A 21,373-nucleotide genomic window follows, 5' to 3' on the forward strand; every position below is an offset into this window, starting at 1 on the left:
GGACAAACAAATGTCACTGGATGAGATGAAGAAAGTGAGCAAATCTGCTCCCCTCTCTGATAAACAGGCGGAGAGATGTCAGCAGACACAAACAAGTGAAGGACAATTCTGCATTACTCACCTGGCATGCCTGTCAGGGTTATCAAATAGTAAGGGGAGCAAAGATGGGAGCAGAACAGAAAAGAAGGGACTGTGTTAAGTCAAGCTGGGAGGGCAAGACACGTGAGAGAGCCGAGTGTTAGACACAAGCAGAGACAGATTGTTCCTTTTTCGTGGCAGTGCTTTAATGGGATCAAGAAATGAAATTAGACAGCAGCAAAAATCAAATCTTCAGGTGGCGGAGAAGATGTAGGTGAGAGCAGGAATAATGCAGAGAGTGAACCCACGGCGGGATTTTAATGAGTCCAGAGATGCTGGACACACATGGGCGAAAGGTGAGCACTTCCCCCTCCGATGACATCAGGATTCACTTCATATTAATCAAACATGAAAGCAAGCACATAGCGAAGCTAGCTTGTGTCAGAGGATAAAAGAAAATACTTAACTCTCTGAAATCAGTGGCAATGGAGTAGGGGCACACAAATACAGTATATTTTGATCAGTTTGCAAATAAACAAGTGCAGCAGAAAGAAGTGGCAGAGGTTGGGGAACGAAAGTAATTGGTTTGAAATGAAATTCATGTGTACTGAAAAAACAGAGTCCACAGTAACCTGGGACCAGTGCTCGGGGTTTGTAAGCAACTGAAAACCTTTATTTAACTTTGAACTCACCTATCATCTGCGCAATCGTCTTCTCATACTCAGCAACAATCCTCCTGTAGATGAGAAGTTGGAGATCATCAGTAAATGGATGGGGTTATATGAGTATGACATTTGATTTCAAAGCACACCTTATTTTATGCAACTCATATATTGGTCTCTACCGATGAAAATAGAGGTTTTGTTTCATACTGTATGCTGCTGGGAACATTTGATCTTAAGAAGTCCAAGATGAGTGAAAAATATGCTAATCTGAAATATTTTCTTAGAATTTAAGTGGATAAAAAAACACACAACTCTTTGCCTACAACTTAAGATAATATGATTATTGAGTAATAGAAGCATTTTCACCACCCATAACTATTTATCTGCACTGTGTGTCCAGTTTCTGAGTCTCGCTGCTTGGAGTTACCCCACACTCCAAGCCAAGCAGCAGCGAGGCCCAATAGGAAGCCTTGTTTTGGGTAAAGCAGGTTGCCAGAGGTAAGAGGATTGATTAGCCATGCCTGCCCTTTAGCCTCTTAGCCCCTCCTTATCCTGAGCCCAATCAGTCAAATGAAGTAAGCTCTGTTTTATCCACACAAACTGAGCTGTTGCCAGCTGGACCCCCACCCACCACCTGCTGGCAGAAAACAAGGTGTCTGTACCACATATCGCTATCTCCTTGAACCCACATTTGTCGGGCAGCAATAGATCATCCACAGACGTAAATATGAGTGTGGTTAATCCCAGTTTTGAGCTGTTGTCAGGCAGTTTGTGCTGTATAATCCAAACGACACCTAAAGCCCCTGACACATTTTCTCATGGATCATTTACATATAACATATCAACCACCTCTATTCCTCTGCACCACTAACACTCATGCTGATATTAAGGCTCAGATGAACTTCTTTAACTTTCACTTTAACAAGTCTGAAAACTAGACACTAATGGGTCAAATTCACAATGATATCATAGCACAAACAAGCCCGTGTAGTTTTGGATTTAAGTGCAGGTTGCCTGTTGTTTGCACCTGATTGCAGTCATTCATGTGGCAAAGTATAAATGTTGCCTTTGCACTAAGAACACAAGGCAACAGTGGCAGAGAGAAAAAGACAAATCAAATTTTCGGACTTTTTTCAAACAATATAAACCATATTTGGGATTTGATATCCCAGTCTTTCAGTGCACTTCAGTTACCATCAACTCTCTGAAGATGCTAATTATTACTCTGTAATTATGTGTGGCTAAGGGGGCTCAATTATGAGCCTTATGTGTGCATATTATCTAATTTAAATACATGCAAATAGCACAGCAGCACCACCCTTTCCACACAGTTTCATTTTGTCTCATTTGTGCACCCACAAAAGCTGCACAATCGTTTTGTATGCATCGTGACCATAAGTGTTGATTTCAGGGGGGACACAGGGGACACATCCTCCCCAATATTCAAAGCATGTGCATTTGTTCCCTTCATTAAAAACATAAAAGCAGAAGAGGACTTTTATTATGACAAAATCAAAGCAATTAACACCATAAATTAATGAAAAAAAAGCACAAAATGGTGCATTAAATTCACCAGAATGTTGGAAATTAAATGTTTGTCAAAATGTCAAAATTTTCTATCAGAGGACCCCCAAACCCCCCAAGTTTTATATGTGTCCCCTCCAATTAGTAAAACTAAACCTATGCCCTTGATTGTGACACAGCACCATTTAACAGAAAGACAGGGAGGTGTTAAATCCATGCTGTAGTGCATGAGTGGGACCCCACTGTGATGTCAGTGATGACAACCCAAGGTATGACTTCTTACCTCATCTCCACCACTTCCTGTCGGCTGTCTTCATACTTCCTCTGCCACTCCAGCACTTCTTTCTCCTTTGACACGATCTGAGGACGCCGACCAAACCATTCAGTGTGAGATGTTAAAATGACGTATGTACAATATGTATGGCTTATAGGATAAAAAGAAACATTTTGGAGGCACCTCCTCTCGTGCTATTCCCAGGGAGTGGTCCAGTTCTCTGGGTAGGTGGGGGCTCTCCCCTTCAATGTAGTTGGTGGTGGTGGTGGTGTTGGTGTTGGTCCTGGCATATAGTGAGTTCTTGGACACTCCACTGTCTACTGGAGATGACAGGTCTCGGTGCTGCGTCCAGGAACCAAAGGAGAGGTGAGAGAGGAAAGGAAACATAACCAGTTACGAACCAGACTGAGCTGCAGACGGGACGCCCTCACCCTCGAGCCCACAACCAAACCGCAAGGCAGCATCAAACTACATTTAAATGTACCACACAGCAAAATCAATGTGTAAATGAGGCAGGCTTATGATGTTCCTGAAGACTTGGTCAGCCGCCATATGATTGGATGAAACAGTCTTCATTGCCACAGTATTAGCCAAATTTGGCTGATGCTGCCCCCAGCTGAGCGGTCATGATCACCTGCTCATCGCAGTAGCTTGAATGTGATTGGGTCCAGGCAAGGCACACAGGAAGGAGGGCAGCAGTTGATACAGCAAGGACTGCATCATATACAGGAAGGGGGGGTAGGGTAGCGGACTGGGCAGCATGGGAAATAGATGTTAGTCTCATGTTAAAGCATATTACAGCATAGTGGTCTTACCTGTTGTGGCTAGAGTCACCTGTTACAGCATTTGCCCATTTCTTTTACAAGTACAAAAAGTAAGATGTGAGGTGAACCATAAAACTCACAGGATTCATCATTAGAAAGAGTCTGACTTTGGATATAGTGCTGAGGTGTACTCAAAGAGACACTGCAAACCCTAGTGTATGGGCTTGTATTCATGTAACCATTGTAACTTAAGACAATACTCTTCCACCTACAACTCCTCACACAGACCATCGTATCAGAATGCAAAAACAATCCTCGTTTTTGTGCCATTTTTGGTCCCCTAAAACTCTGCTCCGAAAGGGATTTAGTCATCCTTGGGCGATTAGGGGAGGATTTGGTGAAATGGTGGGGGCTCACAGGGGACACGGAGACTGAGATCCACTAATACGCGGAAAAGAGAGTGAAGTGTTTAGTCTGGCTGGAGCAGTAATTCCATTATTTCGGGGAAGGTAAAGACTGGTCAGGTTTAGGTAACCATGGACCTCTTTTGCTTTTAGTCAGGTACTGATTAGGCTTTCCTTCCCAGTGAAGTAAAGTAAACAGAAAGCTTAAGCAGAGAAGCCCAAAGCTCTTTGTGGGGGTGGTATGACTCATTGTAACTTACTAAAAAGCTCTGTTTACAGAGACCTAAAAACAAATCCACACTAAATGTCAGTACTATAAATTGGAATAAAGTATTATAAAGCAACATGAGCTCTACTTAATATATTCCTTGAGTGTATGATTGCTGCTGCTTTCAGGGGCTAGGGGTAAAAACAAGCTGGGAGCCCCTATTGAACACAACCCAAACTGACAAGGGTCCCAGAAACCAACCAATATTTCTACACTGGAATACTATCCTACCCGAGGTTTGCTGCATGTCTGTATGCGATATGTAATAACAACTTGATGAAATGCAAGGCCCCTCTTTGAAGGAGCTCTATACGATACTCAGAGCAGCAAACAACTATTTGCTATGTAAAGATATAGAGGAGTAATGGCTCCCTCTCTGTGTGTTGTTATCATTCAAGCTTCTCTGTTTGTTAGTGCATGTGAGTCCCTGTCAATGTGTCCCACTGGTTAGCTATTCATTGGCTCTCTGCACTGCGCTCATGTGGCAGATACTGCTGGTATTGAGATGGCAGTATTGTGGAAGTGCAACGCCCACCGTCAGTTTAACACTGTTAGCTCTGTCAGCACTGTTGCTTTTGTTAGCACTGTTTTCCCTATAAGAACTGTTAGCTGGTAGCCACTAGCTCAGCCGTCTCCATGATGACAGCTATGTGCAGACAACCTCCTGTACCATCGTACAAAGCTCCTTTAAGTCAGGGCTTCAATCGGGTAAAAATGCACAAGCTGCATTTGGGCACAATTTGAAATTGTGCTTTAGTGGTGCATATTACCAAACAATTTTGTAATAAATTAAATGACCACAAAGTAATCACCTTACAAACAACCTGGGGCCTCAGGGCAGGTACCCGCTTTGCCCTGTTGGTAATTCAGTCTTACAGAAAAGCACCTTTACCAGATCATCCTAGATCACAAGTCAAGTAAACTGCAAACACTGTAGTGTCTCTTGCAGGAGTGCTGACGGCAAAAATCACTTACTGTAGACTTGAGGAAAAACGACTTAATGTGGACAAAAAATGGACAACTGAAGACACGAGTTGACGCCACAAAACAAACACTATGTCAAACACAAAAAAGACTACAAGAGAGATGCTAGATATAACTGCAGAACACACAAATTCGCTGACAGGGACAAAGTTCAGCTATGGTAGGTTACAATGTAGGGAGACCTTAAAAAAAGGTCTTAGACTGGGGTCTACAGCAGTTAGAATATACATTGCAGTCAGTAGGTATTAGGACAATTGTTTTGGCTCTGTACTCCAGCACTAAGAGGGCAAACTGATGCATTCCAGCTTTAAATAGAGGGCATTTAAATCCAGATTGGATAAACAACGTAGGATTTGCTGCACTCTACAAAAATTGGGAGTAGTTTGTATTAAAGGGCTGTGATTCGTACACTCTTAACCAATGTAGATGTGAACACCTTTGTTTACCTTCCACACTGTAAACAGTATCGCCAGCGAAAATTAAATTGAAATCCAACCTCAGATTCACATTTTGAAATGAACTTTGTCCACTTGGAGCTTGCCTTTTTGCATTATTTTGGCACAGTGTCTACAGTTTTAGTACCATACTCTTAGATGTGTGCCGCCTACAGTCTGGCACCTGGATGCTACTGCCAGCTGTGCCCAGGAACTTCCAGAACATAGCAAAGTAAGAAGTAAATAAGAAAATACTGGCACAGGACAGAGTCTCTGCAGGTAGATACACCTCCACATACCTCTAGTGGGTCACACTTCTTCTTCTAGTGGGTCGTAGGTGATGATTTGTATACATTTTCTTTCCCTAGCAAAATCCTGCATGGTCTTCCTTTGATCCCAGAGTTATTTCAAATCTCTTGTGTTGGTGCACTGAGCCAAAAACAATGAAAAAGTGTGTTTATGACCAAATACTTGGACTGCGCTGTCGCTGGACTAAGACGAGGACAGATCACAGGGGTATAAAGTTACTCTTACTTTAAGTAAGGGGGAACCGTTGATATTCCATCGCCGAGTGCTGGGTTTCTTGAGTCGAGACTGTAAAATGTGTGGGACAACGGCGTGAGACATGAGGGGGAAGAGGACCAGGAAGCGAGAGAGTTTTTCCACTGACCAAAAAATGTCATATCACTGTTTTTATGTCTAACCATGTGCTGTTTCAGCACAAGCCCTCCAGCTACTGAAATCTTCATGTTCTAGCTGAAAGTCCAGCCAAACTGAATACTGACACCTACCTGATGTAACCGTTTGTTAGTGCTGTTAGTCTGGGGAAAGGACCAAATCACAAAACAAGAATGTGACTGGGATCTGGGGCAATGATAGCAAAGCATCACCAAATACATCTGGGTGAGTTATATCCATATAACTCCTCAGCTGCTGATATTCAGTCTGGTGCGAGACATTCCCAGTCACATTCATGCTCATGTAAGCCTCTCATGAACAGGCAACATGCATGTTGCCCAACATGCATAGTAAAGGCAAGGGACTAAGAAGGCACAGCACTCTGTCCCTGAGGAGACAACCTGGAAGAGCTCGCTGCTAGTCGGGGGTGGGAGCTGGACACGTTAAGCCATGTTAGAGATTTCACATGTGGGGGACTGAGGAGGACTGCGGATGTAGTGGTGCAGCCACCATGTTGATAAGGCCATGAGTTCACAGTCACACTCAGTATGGTGTGTTTAGGGGGAGGGATAGGCAGGCTGAGACACACTCATGCACGCACACTACAGCTGCGCACACGTGCATCTCACACACACCTGCTGTCCCGTAATCACTCATTCATAATGCATCTTTTCTCTCCCTCACACACACATCCACACACACTTGCATACAGCAGGTGCAGGACTCAGCGCAGTACCTGGGGGGATACAGTGGAGAGGGAGGGGCACTGAGAGATGTTTTTGGCTACCTGCAGAGCCTCTATCCTCAGGGCAGCAAGCACCAGCTCCTCCTGGGCCGCACACATGAGGGGGTGGGGGTGGGGATCGATGGATTTCGGGGGTAAGGGAGGGGAGTTGCGGCCCAAGGATGAGAGAGCAAAGGGAAAACATATAGAAACTTGAGTTGAGCGCACACACTTTCGACTGTCTACATTTCACACCCCATCACTCTTTTTCAAACAGTAAGCTAAAAACTGCAGCTGAGACAGAGGAGATGAAAACAATGAGAAAATGAAAAGGCAGGATGTCGTAAGGTGGCACAATGACAATAACACACACAATCACATATCAGGGTCATAAATGGGCCACCAGAGGCTACACCTATCAGGTTTATCAAGAGGGGTCATGTGTGGTCTGTCAACACACCTGTAGTTTTTGGGCGAAAGCTGTTGGGTTGGTCTCAGCCAGGTCAGGCTCCAGGTACTGCAGGAGGTCGTCACACTCAGACAGCCTGTCTAACAGGGGCAGGGCCAGGACTGGAGCAGGGGCCTCCACAGGGCCCTCACTAGGGGGCTATAGGGGCACCGGGAGTAGGCAGAGGGTAGGGAGGAGGGCAGGGGTCAGCATGGCAAAGCAAAGCGCTGAGTGTTTGAGTGGCAGCAGTGGGAGCTGAGTCACTGAGGTCAAGCTGGGAAGCTAGTGTGGCCGACTGGCTATGTGTTACCATCAGTGACAAGGCTTTAATGAGAATCACTTTGACTGATGGAGCTCATGTTTGAGGGCCCAGTCCTGGTCTACCATAAAGCATGTGCAGTGTGGCACTCTCCCTCTTGTGACTAAACAATGACATGGTGTAAATGTTACAAAATCAAAATTGACAGATTCATCTTACATGACGGTGACAAGACAGAAATGACACTGCTTACTGACTTTGAATCTTTACAGAAAAGCACCTGGCTCACCTGCTCATCCCTCTCTGTGCTCTGCGTTCTGCTGAGTGCTTCGCTTTCCCTCTTCCTGCCCTTGTCCCCAGCAGAGCCCTCGGGACCGGGCCGGGAGCTCAGCACCGGTGTCTTCATACCCGCTGTTATCTGGGCCTCCATCTCCTCAAAACTCCTGCACAGAGTGAGGGAAAGAGGGAGACAGAGAGACGTGGCATGTAATGAACTGAATATGATAGATGAGAGTGTTAATGAAAAACATTTCTGGAGCAGCTGAATTGCATGCATGCATTATGCAATCCAAATCATCCTGGTATACAATTAGCAAATTAAATACACCAGTAAAGCACGGATGAATGCACTGTAAGACTTCCAACAGTACACAGTGAAATATTGCAAAGTAACGACACATATTACAGACAGAAACATGCAGCAGAGTAGTAGTAGAGTGTGTTGTACCCTGTGCAGGGGGAGCTGGGCTCAGATCCATGTGCACACGTATTCTTGGTTAAGCTGTCAGATACAGAGTCTAACTTAAGGTACAAGGACGGCTTCTTCACAGACAGTGGCTGCAAGACACAAAAGAATAAGTCTGAATTCTAAGTTTAAATAAAACATCAAGATATAAAATGGACCAGCGTAAATAAATAAATAAATAAAGCAGCAAACATTTGATAAATTCTTTAAATAACATCAGATACTCACAGGCGAAGCGGAGCCAAGCTTCTCCATGTACTCAATTTCATAGTCTTGAGCTGATACAGAGAGACAAAAAAAAGTTTTAGATGCAATAAAAGAAATGGAGAGACATTTGTAGCCAGTGTGCAACTCTGGACCGATGGGATCAGAAGCAGAGGCAGGGCTGACTGTTTGTTATTTCATCTCTGACCTAGATGGGCTGTGCCACAGGGAAGAGATGGCTCTTCCTCTTCTGGAGGTCAGAGGGCACTAGAGAACTGGGCCAGCTGGCTTATTTCACCGCCACAACAAAAATCAATAATGTTGCTGGATGAATGAAGAGTAAAGTGGCTGGTTGCTGTACAGTACATAATTTATCCAAACATAAGCTTTGAATTTCCTTTTGAGCACCGCCTGTCTGCAGTATGCTTTGATCTCTGTCATTTATTTGGACACAGGTGGCTGCTGGAGGCACAAAGAGGGATCCAAGAGAGGCAGACAGCTAAGCCTCACCTGGAGCCTGATGAGGAAGACTGTTCTCGTTAACAAAGGATGTAAGGTCACACGGCTGTGGGAAGTCTTGTTGGTCGGAGTTTAAATCTGCATCCATGCCGTGCAGGGCTGCCCACTTGTGACTGGTGGAGGAGGCCAGCTTCTCCTCGTCTGTGGCGTGGTCATCCTGTTGGTGAAGGGAGGGGGTTTCATCTGCAGGCGTAGGATCCTGAAATACAAAGGAGGTGGTGGTGATAGAGTCAGAGGGAAGAGGGAGAAATACAGGCAAACAGTACAGATATGAAGAATTAAAACGCACCTCGGATGGGTCAGACATTGGGGATTTCTTTGGCGACCTCTTCACTCTGAAAGTATTACTGAGAAAAAGAAAAACAATCATCAAGATCCAGCATCTCTCAGCATCTTCAGTCAATGAGTCTTTATTAGATCCAACAGTCACTGTCTGACACCAAGTATTGTATTTGCTACATATTTCAGACGTGTGCATAATCACAAATCCTAAAATGTAAAACTGCTTGGGTATGTCTGCTTTTGCAAAAACTTACATCATAATTTGCGTAGAGTAGGATTACCATATGTGTAACAGTACCTCTTACTGTAGACTATGTGTGGCTGAAATAAACAGAGCAGTGAAATGTTTGTGAAGAGGGTTGACTCTATAGTTAGTAACTGCACAGTGAGGAGCAGAGGTTAGTGAGTGTTAAGTTGTGAAGAGTTTACTTTCACACAAATCGATCCTGGCATGTATTTGGTAACGCAGCAGGTTAGTTCGGACATTGATGCAAACATAATCGATTACTGCAGATTAACTGTTAGTGTAGGGTTTTTACTTTTGTTACCCCAGTTTTCAATTTATAGATACCATCAAACATAGATTCTCCAAGAGTCTGTAAAAGACTGGAAGTCCTTGGATGGTAATTACAACGACTATCAACATACAACCATCCTCTAAATTTAATTCAAAAGACATATGATAAATTGGAGCTGGAAATTTCTGCAACCTTGTCACAAATTCACGTTTTTAAGCCTGATGTTTTATGGTTATAATTCTTAACTGGACTCATTAAGACATGAATATAAATGGGACAATAACCCCCCAAAACTATATGTATCTATGAAGGTATTATCATTTATATATAGTTAGCTTTTTCAACAATAGCCAGCAATGAACACAAGAGGGAGCACAAGCACCTCCTTTGTTAAACACTGATGGGACACACAGCTTCAGCAGAAAAAAGAAATATAACATTTTTTACACTTTTGTTTTAGAAAAGGTACTGATAGACAACAATTAAATGAAATCTGATATGTTTTAAAGAGTGACGGCTAAAGGCAGCAATATGGAAGTTTTTACTGGACTTGATTATTTGTAACCCACACAAGACAATGTACAAATGTGTAGTGTACAATGATTCCACAAAAATGTCTTTTACATTTGTGTTGAGTAAGGTCATCTCCACAATAATGCACATAACTTACTCTGTAAACACATACTTTGATTTCACATAAAAATGTTACAGGTTTTGCAAATGTAAACTGTTTCACCATAGCAAATAAATGTGCAGTTTTATTTACCCATCTGTGGATCCATTTTTACATGTTAAATCCACAAATGTGAAGTATTATCATTGTAAAGCTTGTGAAATAGTGAAGCATTGTATGGGTTGCAAATAATGTCCAATAAAAACTTGGCAAAGAAGGGAGCCAGAGCTGTAATCTCTGTGAGGGGCCCAGTGTGTCCCAGCAGGATAAGACTGGTCTGCCTGGAGATCTATCTGGATCAGGCACTGGGAACCAAAATCATAGTGACAGACAGAAATAATATTTCATTATTTTGTATTTGTTTCACCTGTCATGTCATTCTCTGGGTCATGTGATGGCCTCCTATTGGTTCCTGCTACTAGCCTATGTAGGCAGGGCAGTATGTTTTTAAAGCCCTGAGGAAGACCTGCAGTGGTTGAAACATGCTTGTACTTTTAATGATTTAGCCACTAAAATAAAGGCTTCTAAAAATTTCCTTCCCTGTTTTCTACATTTTTTGGAGTTCCTGGATTGCCTTCCTGTGTATCACGTTGTTTCCTCTTCTCCATGAGCACCCAGCACAAGGTTTTCATCACACTTTTTTCTAACCCTCAAGTATTATTTTGATGTCATATTTTTACTTCATCAGGTTTGACCTAAATTAAGATTATTTGATATCATCATCTCCATTCCTGATGTTTCTATGGTCAATGTCACGTTATCAGTTATTTTGTCGTTGGTATCATTCTCACCTTCACATTCACCATTTTGTCATAATATTATTTCTGTGATTTTCTTTTTCTTTGAACCCAAGGCAGAGTGCAAACTACATTCACTGCAGTTTGCCTTGGATTTTGTGGTTACTGTGATATTTACACCCTATATTCTCTAGAACAGAATAAGATTGAGCCAGAAAATTATTTAAAAAAACAGAATAGATATCTCAGTCATAACTAAATGTTGACTATAATTGTAGTTACTGCGATTCGCCTCTGTGGGGCAGAATTGGACTGTGATATTTTTCAGTTGGCACTGTCATAGATGGGATTGTACCGTACATAATACAGGATTGAAAACAAAACTGAAAACAGGTCCCTCCTGTTAAAATGGGCAGGAATACAAGGTTTAGATGGATTGTTTGACAGTGGGCACAATGAACTGTGATGACTCTGTTAATATAGAGGGACGACAGGGCAACATGCTGCCTTAAAATAAGCCACATGGAATTAAGGGTCACAATGGGATGGATGGCTGTGTTGTCCCTGTACTTACAACAGACAACATAGAGAAGACACACCCCTGGACTTCCTGTGACATATGAGAATACACAGACACAGGTGACAGAGAGACAGACAGAGCACACTGGCATAATAGACAAGAGACCGTACAAACACTGACGAACCTCACAGACAGAGACACAGACATTCCTATACACGAACACACTGTTCTCTAAAAGTGAGTGTGGTCTCTTCCACAAATATTCGGTCCTCTGATAATAAACTGTAAACTTACGATTTAATGGGTGTTTTCTTCTTCTTGGCCGGTTTGTTTTGATTTTGGTCCTCCAGTTCCCCGATGTTATCATTGTCATTTTCATTCTCATAGTCATTGGATGACAGTTCAAAGGAGGCAGAGGCCTTTGGAGGGGAGTTGGCCATCTTATTGGAGGATTTGAAAGGGTCTACGCAGTCATCAAAGTTATTAGCGTCAAACGAATAAGACGGCCTGGACAGTTTGGGGGAGTTGGAGATGCCTTTCTTAGAAGAAAATGGATTGAAGTTTGGATCATCCCACTTGTCTGGTTCAAAATTGTAAGAAACTGCAGGGACAGGGATGTCATCCTCGTTGCCGTTGTGGGTTGCTGGAGGATCGTTGTCAAGCTGCTCTGTCTGCACTGGAGGGGCTTTTTTCAGCCCAAGCTTTGGTTTCCTCAGAGGCATCTTGGCACCGGGCTTCTTGCCCACTTTCTTAGGTGGGGGAGAGGCCTGGTGTGGTGCCTCGCTGCCCTCCTCAGAGTAGTCAAACTCCAGCCTTACTGACTGACGCTTAGGAATGATAGGTTGTTCTTCAGGATTGGTGATTGGCTTTTCAGAAGGAGCTGGGAGACACGGCTCCACAGCAGGGACAGGGGGGCTTTCTGGAGGGCTGGCGATGGGGACACCCACAGGGCCTTTACGACCAATAACAGGAGAATTGGCAATTTTACTACCTCCAGTCTTGAAAGGGTCGATGTTCTCAAAATTATCTGGATCCCATTTGTAGGAGGTAGGAGGGGGGATGGGGGATTCGTCTCCGCCTGTTGGACTACTAGAGAGAGGGGTCTCCTCCTGGCACAAGGGTAAGGCAGGGATGACAAGGTTCTCCTCTTGGGTGGTATGATTGGTCTCCTCTGGCAGAGGAGGAGGAGTCACCACACGGCTCTTCCTGGTCCTGCGAAGGGTTCCTCCTGGGCTCGGGGTCGCAGATCCTCCCTCTGCTTCCTCCTGAGCCTGGAGAGGGCTGGCAGTTCGAGGCTTCGCCCGCTTCTTGGTCTCCGGGGTGCTGCTGGATGAAGCTGGCTTTGCACTCTCTGGGTTCGAGTTCTGCCTGAGAAGGGGCTTCTTCTTCAAAGACCCAGGACGGACTTTCTTGGGCCTGTGGAGTGTCCCTGGGGCGCTCTCAGTGCCTACGCTGAAGGATTCAGAATGTGGACGGAAGCCTCCCGCTGCTGATCCGTCCAACAGACCAGAGCTGTCGAGTGCTCCTCCCTGGAAGCTGAGTGAACGAGTAAGGGTGTGACTTGTTGAATCTCCAGCCAAAGATTCGATGTTGTATTGGCCACTGGCTGCAATGGGCCGGTTCTCATCAAAAACAGGGGATGGGGAACGGCATGGTGCATTAGCTGAAGTCAATTCAGAGGCAGGAACATTGTCAGAGGTGTCTGCTACTGCAAAAGATGGAGAGACATAACATAAAAAGGCTTTAGCTGCTAAAATCAAAATGAAAGGAAATTGGGATCATATATATTTAAACTGGTTTGTGGCGGCAATGCAGGTGTTATCAAGGAAGCCTGCATGGAGATAAAAGCTGCTGCTGGCTTCTGACACATCCAGTTATAGAGATGAATGTGCTATAAATAATTCAGTAAGAGTCTCTCAGTTGGACAGAAAGTCGTGGAAAATAACCACACGAGAGAACCAATTGGTCAGCCTTTCCTATATATCCAAAAGCCTCGGTGCTGTGCAGTGGAGGTGCTTGTCTCAGCAAACAAAGCAGATAAAAAATACTGCTTTATTCCACTAGATGGTGCAACAACACTTTCTTACACCTGCCTTGTTACAGTGGTGTTACAGAGCATGATACTATGAAAGAGCTACGCACACATCATGGCATCATTTTCTTACTGTACCTTTGTCATCAGATGTTAGTTGCTGGGTTGGAGGATCTACAGGAGAAACAGCCTTCACTGGAGTTGTGGATTCAGGGGTCTCGAACGCTCCATCAGAGTCTGAGCTCCTATAACAAAAGATGAGCATACATCAGATTGATATCTCTTGAACTATAATGACTCGAGCGACTATATTGGGATCATTGACGTCATGTGAGGATGAGCTTAACTTCTACTCCGTCAGACACAGGACTTCACCATGATCTATTTCCCAAGACAGCAGTTTAGATATTATTCTTCAGTGCAATATGTAGTGTAAATATGTTACCACACCACACAGCTGTATTTAAGGTCAGAAGGGCAGCAAATGCTATTTCCTGTAGTGTGTATGTCTTTCAAAAAAGGCCTAAGGTTAGCATGTATTTCTGTTTTCATTACATGTAGTCTTTTATGGCCACATATTAAAACGCTGAATCTGCAGTGAGGTGACACATAATGACACATCTGAGACACAGGATTACCCGCAACTCAGCACACACATGCAACACCGTACACACACACAAGACCACCTCAAGAGATCTAAAGATATCACCACTATGAAACAGGGAGGTACCGAGGAGAACACTGAGCCGAAAACAGAAAAATGGTCAATTTCTGCATGACAATAACAGGCAGTTAATAAAAACCAGTGTTATCATCCTGAGCAAAAGCCATATTGATTAGTTTTCCTCAGCACCGGACACACACACATACATCGCAAAGCTCATCAGACAACCTGACTACAAATGTCCATGGTCCATTAATCACAGTATTATCTGACAATGTGAGGCAGCAGCCTCCCGTACTGTCTCACCTCTGTCTGACCGGCTCCCCGGCAGCACTGATCATGTTGTCATGACGTGAGCCCCAGGAGAGGCTCCGGAGGAGCCCAAGAGCCGGATCCGAGCCCGGGCTGTCTCCATCTCCTGCCCCTCCTAGCAGTGTGTCCCAGCCCCAGCGAGCCCACTGCAGTGGAGACAGAGCCTGCCACGTACTCACTGCCATGGCTGCCGGCGGGCTACACCTCTCCGCAGCACAGTGCCTGACACAGGTGGACGCTCACCGCCTCTTCCTCAGATGATGACCAAAACCACCAGATCCAACCTCTCGTCTGCCTTCTCTCTTTTTCTCTATAGTCTAATGCCTCTTTGTTTTTAATCTAAAATCTCAGTCCTACTTAATGTTGCTCTTCTTTGTCATCTATAGCCACATCAGTCTGTCTCCACTGCTCCCCAGGAGGAGATGATGCCTCCCAATCTAAATGAGACTGGCTGCAGAAGCCCACCGCCTGCATACAGTATATTCTGGTCCTCTCTCTCTCCCTCGTCTCTCCCAGCCTTCCTCTCTCTACCGTCCTCCCTCCCTCTGCCCCTCTCTCTCCTGCTCCTGAACCATGTTGCTGAATACACACAGAATAAAAGGCAGCCCATAGCCCACCAACAAAACCTGCTATGATAAAGCTTGCTCCTTACATGTACCACCACTGCATCTGATATATATTTCCTGACCCTTATCTCTACTGTAGTGTCATTTTCTGCCTAAATTAATGAGAACATTTACACATCTTTTGGTCACTGCAAAGACACACCCAGATTTTGCTCTACTAACCCAGGTCATTTTCACACACACACCCACACACACACACACACACACACACACACACTGAAACTGAAGAAACATCTTCTGGTAACTACTGATGCCTTTAAAGATATTATTGTGTGCAGATGCAGGAAACAGCTTCTCTAACACATCCTCGGACAGGATAACGAAATGAGTCATTTGCATTGAACAATATAAAATGGTAATAAAGAATGCAATGCCTGCAATTGCTTTTTTAGAGCATAGAAAAAACCTAGGAAAAACAAAGCCAACAGGCATAGCACATTATATGCAACAGTGGCCACAGACAGAGTGATTAGTACATAGTAGGAGTAAAAATTACATATACAGACCAGGAAAAATAAACACAGCAAGGTGCTTCATCTAAAAAAATATTATTACACTGGCCTTCACTCTGAAAGAATTTAAGCACAGGGTCCCAAATCTTATCGAACTCAACACCTCTATCCTCGCTATAGAATCTCACCTTTTTATTTAACCATAAATAATATGTAGGAACAGAGTCCATCTTCCACACTTGTAAAATGAACTTTGCAATCACCATTCCAAATAAAACAGCCATTTTTGGTATTTGCTAGCAGAGGATATGGAGCTATGAGTGGATCAGGTTACCAAGATTTCCCAAAAGCCTCAGAGAAACAGTGAAAAGTGTTCTTCTGATATGTATACAATTTACAGCATGACCAGAAAGCATGTGCTAAATTGCTGATCGTAGATTTACAATGGGTCTATGTAAAGTTTGAACCGTAAAAGACTAAGTCTGACATTCACTGAACAGGTGTGTATAGTCCTTAAACATTCATCTCAGACTTCATCTATAAGTTCTATATTCAGTTTGTCTACCCATGCCTGTTTGATTTCTACGGTGTCAAACACGGTGACATTTTATTGGCCCCCCCCCCCCCCCCCCCCATCTCTCTAACACACAAATACAAGAGCATATATGGGAGAGCAGACAAGGACCCCCACCGTTACATGACACCTCCAAGTCTACACACTATATTGATCTAGCTCATCTATAGGGCTTCACCTCGAGGCATTTTTGAAGGCATTCAGCATCCCATGGGGGTCTTTTGTCACATACAGACACAAAGATGGGAATAAAAGGCTGTAGTATGAAAGACACCATCTAGTCGTCAATATGGTCAATATGGCCGATGCAACAAAAAATTCAGAGCTGAGACTATAGTGTTTTATAGAGGAGGCTTTTGCTGTCATGGTCAATATGTCCACTACCCCCTGGGGTCACATCACAGCAGAGATGGAGGGTCTTCTACAACAACAATATGGCAGTAAGTTACTTGCTCTGCAATGTGCTCAAGCTACACAAAAGCGTACACTGCATGTTAAAGGTATAAACTGATAAGTGGTGCCTGTTTATTACATTTTTATATATTAGCTGATACTTTCTCAGATCAATAGCCTTAAAAACACCTCCATTACTTTCAGGGGGGTGGGATCAAAAAGGAGACAACACATGGCAAAGAAGGGAGCCAGAGCTGTAATCTCTGTGAGGGGCCCAGTGTGTCCCAGCAGGATAAGACTGGTCTGCCTGCAGATCCATCTGGATCAGTCACTGGGAACCAGGATCATAGTGTCAGATGGTCTGACAGGCAGTGACACAGACAAGACCCACTTACAGACTGTAATATGCAAAGACCAGCAAAGCAAGCACCAAAGGAATCAATCTATTAGGAGCTATAACAGATGCAGCTCTCTGGAGATTTTGTTTTGAAGTGTAGCATTAAAATTAGCGCTTCAAATCTGCTTCTTCGAGGATGGATGGAAATAAAACTGTTAACAGTGACACAATGAGGTAATTAGGGCTTATTTCGGCGCTCCGCTTACGTACCTGCAGAGGACATTTTTCATGTGACTGCAAACACAGTGTTGCTATGGCAACAGGAGGTTGCTCCCGCCATATGTTCCACGTTGGAAGAAAACACGTTGGATGCACACAGTCCAACACAGGCGCACACAGCTGAGGCTTGCCTAACCAATGAGGTCCTCTGGTGAGTTTTATATGATATAGAGGACAAAAAAAGGCACACTGCAGATTTATGAGGAAAGCTGCTCTTGCATCAGCATTATTCTGTTCACAACCTATGAATTGGTTTAACTGAAAAAGGGAAAACAGCATATTTTTTATATATATAATCCTCACATGATTATTATTGGTACTCTTTATTTAAATTTAAACAGATAGCATCTGACAGAAGTGAAATCATACACTGTAAGGAGTGTTTTAATGAAAGAAATGAATAAGGTGAATAAAAATCAATCTGGGAATGCCTTCTGTGTTAATGCAGTAGTGTTTTCTGCAGCACTTATGTGAGACCTGGGTGCAGACAAAACATAGAAAGAGGAAAAGCAGCGTGTGGGCGAGCAGTCAGGGTATGGGGGCGTATAGAAACAAAGAGAGCAGCAGTTAATAGCAGCCTCTCAAAGGCTGAGATGACTGCCTGGAGACAGAGACTCTGCAGCGTGAGGCAGGGAGACGCTGCATTTCAGATAATCAGACGTGTCTCTGCTTAAAGCCAAAGCCAACTCCGCCTGCTTTAACAGCTTTCACAGTGCCGGAGGGAGAGCCATCACCAGCCCCTGGGAAGAGGGGGAAACTGGGCTGCACCGACACGTACACCCAGCACCACCTGTCTGTCCTATTGATACACATTCTTCCAAAAAAAATGTAATGTTGGAATTGCAAATGAAGCTCTTATCTGCTCAGAAACCGTCTGATGACAATTTAATAGTGATTCAACTGTGATTAGATGAAAGCTGATGCGAAGAGAATGAAGAAGGGATGGATGAATGGAAGGCAGGCTGCTGGTGTCCAAGCAGCTGTGTGATTAGCCTCAATGGATTAACTGCTGAATGCTCCCTCCACCGTCTTTCGGCTGTCAAACACCTCTAAACCCTCTCTGTCTGGACTTCATCTATCTGGATCTATTTCACTCCATCTGTACCTATAATTCTCCCTCTCTCCCTCACCCCTTGCTTCATCGCTACAATTCATCATCCCTTTGTTATCTTCTCATTTAGCGATGCCTTGCCTCTCAGGTGTTTTGAAGCTTTCAGCATCAGGTTGATTTCTGATCTGCTGTTTAGGGCATTAAAGAATCCACTGTAAATCTGTGTCACATGCATTGCACTATCAAATGTCAATGATTTAACTGAACAGAAACACTGTGAACAATAGGAAGTAAATATTTTAAAGCGTGTACTTGGATTGTGTGATAATGAATATCTGCTCTGTTCTGTGTTGTGAAAAGATGGAAGATAGTAAAATCATATAAAAATAAAACACAGAGTTGTACTATGAGTCTATCCCTCATTACACTCTACACAGTCTGTGGTTTCTTCTCTGAGGTAAACATAAAGACACCAACAGAGGGAGCTCCTGTGCTTTTATCCTCCTGATGAATGAGCGTCAGGATACTACAATATTACATCACAGCCACCAAACACCCTGTAAAACACCACAAAAAAAACAATTTTACATTTTACAAGCACCTCTCCAGTTTCTACACAGATGTGACGGGAGCAGGGAGCAACTTAATGAGGCTTTGTGATGAGAAAAGAGCACAAAGCGGCTCATGTCTTCCGCAAATGATTCTCCAACTTCAGGAAATGAAATGTTATGGAGAATCGCTCTGCACCTTCTGCGGGTCACATAAACGGAGCAGATGACGCTCATCTCAATCCACACAGATGTCAGCTCTCAAGTCTGAAGAAAACACACTCAGCCTCAAACAAAGAGGCCACTGATAGGAAAAAAGAGAGTCAGACTGGGATTACCTCGATGTGTAATACCTCATCTAGTCTAATCTGAGACTTTGACTGCAAGCAGATGGCACATGAAACAACAACAGGCCAGGTCTAGGAGTCAGAGCACCAGCAAGGAGGGGGTTAAAATGTCCATTTTGAAGATGAGATCAGATGCTATGTTCATCTGTAGTATCCCAACCCCCATATCAAGGCAGACACCAGCTAACTGGGCACTGATTTTAGATTTATGAATAGAGATGACTACTAACAGCTCATTTGTACATGGTGTTTTGTACTGGATGTCCCTGAGCTTTGCACTTTTGAGATGACTCAGTGCATCCTTTCCATTATTTTTTATTAATGTTGGTATATTTATATGTGTTTATGTATGTTTTGAATTTTTATTTACTCATTTTTTCCCCTTTATTTTAACCTTTTTAGATAGTAATGTGTAAGGGTTGGGGTGTAAGGGGACCTGGAAAAATACCAACAAATGAGGGACATTTCCATTTCCATTTCCATTGTATTTGTATGTTTCTGTACATCTAATGCTGCTTCCAACAAAATATTACTGTAAAATATACATATATCAGAATAAAATAAAGTTTCCTTTGAGCATAAACAAAGTTTGGTCCCTTACCTGACACGTAACACTTCCAGATCACAGCCCTAACGTGCTTTAATGTGTGAATGCTTCATATACTGTAAGTACTTTTGACAGTGTTACACAACTCACGGAGTGTTCTCAGTAAAAGCCTTATTATTAATGGTTGGGATGGTGGGCACGGTGCTGCTGTTGTGCACACCTGTAGGAAAACAGCTTCTAATCCAGTGCGATAAGAGCCTGTGCTTTGCTGCTGATCTTCTGAGAGAAATATTCAGTCCTCTGAGGTCTGAGTTCAGCAGAGCTCTGAGCTGAAAAATTACTTATGTATTATGCCATAAATCATTCATTTCTACATTACAGACAGCACACATGCAGTCACTCCATTTCCCTCATCCCTCTCCTCTGTTCCTCCCCTGGTTCCTCTTCCCCTGTGCAGTAGTGTGTCTGAGATATAAATAAAACACAGCAAAGTGGAGCACTCCCGCTCCGTCTCTCTCCTTCTCTAACTCCAACTCTTTCTCTCATCCACTGATATTCCTAACATCTTCTTCACTCCCCAACACACACACAGCGTGTTCTTTTTCGACACCATCATCAGCCCCTGCTCCCAGCGCGTCAGCCGCGTCCTCCTTCACGCAGAACAAAAACATCACCCCACCAGCCTCCCGGCGGCACCTACTGTACTCATTGCCTAATTCTGGTTCCCACAGGCTCCCCCGAAGCACTGTTATGTTTTATCCATCTGTACAGTACTGTAGCTGAAGCACAGTGATGCACATGAGGCTGAGCACGTGCTTCGATTCGCTCATCCTTATTTACATATTGAAAGCAAACAACAACAGTGATGACGTGCTCTGCTGGTTGCTTTAGATTTAACAGTCAGAGAAGGCTTTATAACAGTGTGCATGAAAAGATGGCGTAAGGGGAAGCAAAGTAATGCATCAAAAACTGACAGAAACAAAACAGAACACAATGTCTCACAGAGGTGTTTTTGTCAAGCTTCGTGTGGCAGCAGTCACTGACACCATAAATGGCAACCATGCCCGTGATATCACTCACAGGTGATCACTTCCTGCATCCACAATGAACATTTATGTTGCATGGAGAGCCGGTTTAAAGCCATAAATAAATCAAAACAGAAGCAGAAGCAGATGGAGCTGCTCTCCAGACCCACACCTTTCAGAAATAAAGTGCTTGCCTTGATTCTGATCACAACCCTGAACATTTCCAGACACAACACTGAGCAGCAATGCATTTTAAGTCAAACTCACATGTGTTCTTGAGAGGGACAGGGGGTCTCTCCTTGCTCCATGGACTCGTTGGCTCCCATCCTCAGCTAGCTCTGCCCCCCCCGCACCCCCTGCCTGCTCCTGCTCTCCAGCCACCCTCCACATCCACCTGCTCCCCCCTCCACCTCCAAAACTGCCTCTCCTTTTCGGTGTGATCTTTGCAAGAGGAGGCAGGCAGCCTGTGTCAGCGGAGGGGAGC

At 43.9% G+C, this 21,373-nt stretch overlaps 1 protein-coding gene and 1 long non-coding RNA gene across 2 annotated transcripts in view; both read right to left on the minus strand.

Moving 5' to 3' along the window:
- The window catches only part of tacc2 (transforming, acidic coiled-coil containing protein 2), a 59,342-nt gene that overhangs the window by 3,447 nt on the left and 34,522 nt on the right, over positions 1–21,373 (minus strand). Inside the window, exons 7-18 of the mRNA XM_049599571.1 lie at positions 13,873–13,979; positions 11,997–13,410; positions 9,262–9,319; positions 8,964–9,171; positions 8,478–8,527; positions 8,232–8,341; positions 7,794–7,947; positions 7,258–7,404; positions 6,810–6,902; positions 2,725–2,883; positions 2,551–2,627; positions 771–814 (exon numbers count right to left, since the gene is read on the minus strand). Coding sequence (XP_049455528.1) covers positions 771–814; positions 2,551–2,627; positions 2,725–2,883; positions 6,810–6,902; positions 7,258–7,404; positions 7,794–7,947; positions 8,232–8,341; positions 8,478–8,527; positions 8,964–9,171; positions 9,262–9,319; positions 11,997–13,410; positions 13,873–13,979 — 2,621 coding nt within the window. The remainder of the gene's footprint in view (positions 1–770; positions 815–2,550; positions 2,628–2,724; positions 2,884–6,809; positions 6,903–7,257; positions 7,405–7,793; positions 7,948–8,231; positions 8,342–8,477; positions 8,528–8,963; positions 9,172–9,261; positions 9,320–11,996; positions 13,411–13,872; positions 13,980–21,373) is intronic.
- On the minus strand, positions 5,777–6,801 carry LOC125903000 (uncharacterized). Its single transcript, XR_007451224.1, has 2 exons — positions 5,930–6,801; positions 5,777–5,824 (listed from the first exon to the last, which is right to left on the minus strand). It is a non-coding gene; the product is annotated as an uncharacterized LOC125903000 (long non-coding RNA).

The sequence above is a fragment of the Epinephelus fuscoguttatus genome, linkage group LG16 (genome assembly GCF_011397635.1).
Source record: "Epinephelus fuscoguttatus linkage group LG16, E.fuscoguttatus.final_Chr_v1".
Taxonomy (NCBI): Eukaryota; Metazoa; Chordata; class Actinopteri; order Perciformes; family Serranidae; genus Epinephelus; species Epinephelus fuscoguttatus.